A 3564-nucleotide genomic window follows, 5' to 3' on the forward strand; every position below is an offset into this window, starting at 1 on the left:
AAAAACACTGATAGCCTTTTATTGTGGTATATAGATGATTCATTTATCTTAGCTTTTCAACCTGGCAGCCTGGCACTAAGCTGTACAACTTTATTTCTCAAAGGCACTGGCAAACTGATATGTAGGTTTTCTATCCATTTGTGCTAGATCCAAGTATGACTTTTTATGTAATGCATGAACACCAAAAGACTTTATCCTCTTCTGCTCACTAAAAACCCTAGAAACTTTCTGGGCATAGCAGCGCACCTGCCCAGTACATCTATACCTGATGTCATGCTAGAACTATTGGGAAATGAGCTTGACAGAGCGCCAGACCTAGCATGCCTGTTTTTTAGATGCGACTAGGTTGGTGCGCGCCAGTCCAGAGCACCTGCAGATATCAGGGGTTCTGGGTCTACGCACTTACTTTGATCCCGCATTATTTTTAAAAATAAAATATAATAATAAAATCTTGTTACATCAAATGACTATGATCAGTTATGTAGATGATTTTGAACATCACTTGTATATATGCAACCAGAAATAATCGTTTTGCAACCTCGCGTTTACATGTGTATGTACGTACGCAGTCTACTTTTACCTGATTATAATTGCAACAAATGATTTATCATCAGAACACAGAGCTAAATTGACAAGAAAAGTGAATATTTCAGTAAACTTTTGTAGAAAATTTCAAACAAACATACATAAATGATGGGTTTATATATTATTCATTCTCTCATCGATCGTCACTATCTTTTTTCTTTTTAGCAGCACTCCTCATCACTTTCACACGCACACTTTTAACCTCGCTTACATTATATCATGCACAGAGTAACCATTTAGGTTATGGGAGAAAAAAAGAAGTAAACAATTAAACTTATAAGGAAGATGCCATAAATTTGGAATGAGTTTGCCCACTTTGTAGCTGGCCCTTCAACATACCGTCAAGCTCCTTGACAAATCTTTCCATGGCAGGAGCTGGCAAGCAAAACGGCACCACAATCCCATTCTCTCCTTTCTTGTTTTTAAATGGAATATAAAAGCTTGCAACTCCAGGGATTGCCCCAACTCCACCTTTGGCAGCCCCGCCGTATATAGCATTACCCCAACCGAAATCTACCACTTCGAATCCTGCACTTCTTAAGTCCGATACAAGGTATGCCCTTACCACTGTAAAATGAGGCCTCCCCTTAGTTACCATCAAAGATGCTACCGATCGCATATATTCCTCAGTCACGTCAGCCTTGGCCTTTCTTACCAATTCCAGGGCATATCCAAATGGCTTCTCCGAGAGTTCCCCGGCAGTTGCCACTGCTACCGGAAAAGCAAAGCCATTACCGTAGTATCCAGTTGGTAATGGAGGGTTAAATTTCTCACGAGCATTGACAATGCATATTATGCGCATCTCTTCAGTGGGATCTGGTTGGAGGGCAATGGTACGACATTTCCAAAGACATGCTGTTAATATTTCGAAAGTGGAACAACGGCTAAGGTGAGGCGGGATCAATTTTCGAAGAGCAGATATCTCTGAAGGGCCAAAGAAAAAGGAACGATGAGCCATATCATCAAGTGGAATAATTGTACCCTTGGTGTCAGCTACCTCCTCGTACTCACGGTGTATGCATGTAACCCGTGGTGGGTTTCTTGCATTCAGAACATGCCTTTCCCACACAGCTGGGACGGAGGGGGCAGTGGCTCCGCGTGCCATCTCACCAACCGCTGCCATGAATTGGACTATGCCGGAGGCATCACTCATGGTATGATTGAGGCGAAGGCCAAAGATAAAACCACCACACTTGAGGCGTGTCACCTGCCATTTTGCGTAGTATATCAGACACCATGAATTGTGCTATGCCTGTGTCAACACCTCTGATTTAAAGTATTCCTTAATTCCCTGAAAGTGTATACTAAAGAGTAATTTTGAACCTCATGTAACATATATGGTGTGATTTTTTCTTCCTCCTCTGTTAACTGGTTTTCTTATCCTGCTAGAGAAAATATATGGATTCCCATGGATTTCTAAAAGAGAAACTTCCGGGGTTAAAACTAGATAAAAAGTTAAACTCCTCTTCTTCTTCTTCTTTTAATACAATAACCATTGTTTTTAAACTCAACCTGATAGTTAATCCGGGCTTTAGGTCGGGTCACAAGTTTTAACCGAGCCATATAAGTCAATCATAATTTTTTTATAAATCAAAATTATGTTGTTTTGGTTTAAAAAAAAATAGTCATCAGATTATAACTAGGTTTTTAATTGATTCTTGTCGGGTCAATCATACCAACAAGTCAACCCATCAGGTCAATCGAGTTTTTAACTTCCTTTATTTTTCATAAACTCGGCTTGGTTTCGGTCCAGAATCAACCAGGTCTTAGATTAACCTGTCATGGTAGTTTGAATTTTAAAACTATAAAAATAATTATATATTGATTTGACATCACATGAGTATAAAATTGTAACTGTATATTTTATAGTTTTATGTAAAAAAAAAGAAAAAAAAAAAAAACTCCTGTAATTTTCTATCTTTGAAAATGACTATTGATATATGTGAGATTATAAATTAGTTTTTTCTTTTACTTTTTTTAAATATATTATACTTTTTATAGTCTTAAAAACTAATTAATTATTTTTTGCAGCTATTTTTTACTCTTTTTAATTTTTTTTCAAGAAATAAAAAAAATACATAACATAAAAAGAATAGATGAGTTATAAGTTAGATAGTCAATCAATGTCAATTAAAAAATACATCATTTCAAAAATAAATCTTTTTAAAAAATTAAAAAATATTATTTTAAAAAAATATCAAACCAAATTTTTTGATCGGTGAATTAAGTCATAAATTGATATTCAACCAAGCCAATTAGATTTAATAATATTTGTAATTACTAATTAGGATATAACATTAAAAGTAAATAGTTTTGATTTTTTAATAATATTGAAAGCATCCCGAAATTAAAAAAAAAAAGTTAGAAGGGGGATATTTATATAAACAATATACTTGTCCTTGCACAAGTGCAGTGAAACATACCTGAATAAGTAACAGAGGGCAGTTTAGAACCCCGCTAGAGCCAGGGACATCAAAGATGAGCTCCTCCAGGCAAGGAAATGGAGGTTGAAGTGCATCACCAAACTGCTCAAGTGTAACATCAGCGTCAGCCTCTATAAACAAGATACCCTCGCCAGTGCATTCCACCATGAGCTTGCGGTTTTGACCTTCCCTCAGCCTACCGGCAAATGGATAGTAAAACACCAATGTTTTAGCAATTGCCTCTCTGATGACCTTGACGGGGTCTTTCCCTTGCACTGAGGGATTGTGGCGATAGAATTGTATGACTGGAATGTGGAATCGAAGCCCTTCTTGGTCATCAATGTCAGATAACAGTTTGAACTCATGTGGGGTGGGCTTCGCTGGTTTGATCAGCTCGGGCTCACGTCTGTGAACTTTGAAAACCAGAGAAGCGGGTGATGAAGCCATTGATGTGGTATAGAATGAGTTTTGTGAAAGATGATGCCAACTAACAGGTTATATATAGGAAAAACTTAAGCATATGGTACAAATATTTGGTTGTTTGTAAACTTATAGC

General features: G+C 37.0%; 1 protein-coding gene across 1 annotated transcript; it reads right to left on the reverse strand.

Moving 5' to 3' along the window:
- Positions 1-628: 628 nt before the first annotated feature.
- LOC133669823 (benzyl alcohol O-benzoyltransferase-like) lies at positions 629-3564 on the reverse strand. Its single transcript, XM_062090135.1, has 2 exons — positions 3009-3564; positions 629-1792 (listed from the first exon to the last, which is right to left on the reverse strand). The coding sequence occupies exons 1-2, from the start codon at positions 3453-3455 to the stop codon at positions 860-862; spliced, it is 1380 nt and encodes a 459-aa protein (XP_061946119.1). The 5' UTR covers positions 3456-3564; the 3' UTR covers positions 629-859.

This window comes from Populus nigra, chromosome 12, assembly GCF_951802175.1.
Source record: "Populus nigra chromosome 12, ddPopNigr1.1, whole genome shotgun sequence".
Taxonomy (NCBI): domain Eukaryota; kingdom Viridiplantae; phylum Streptophyta; class Magnoliopsida; order Malpighiales; family Salicaceae; genus Populus; species Populus nigra.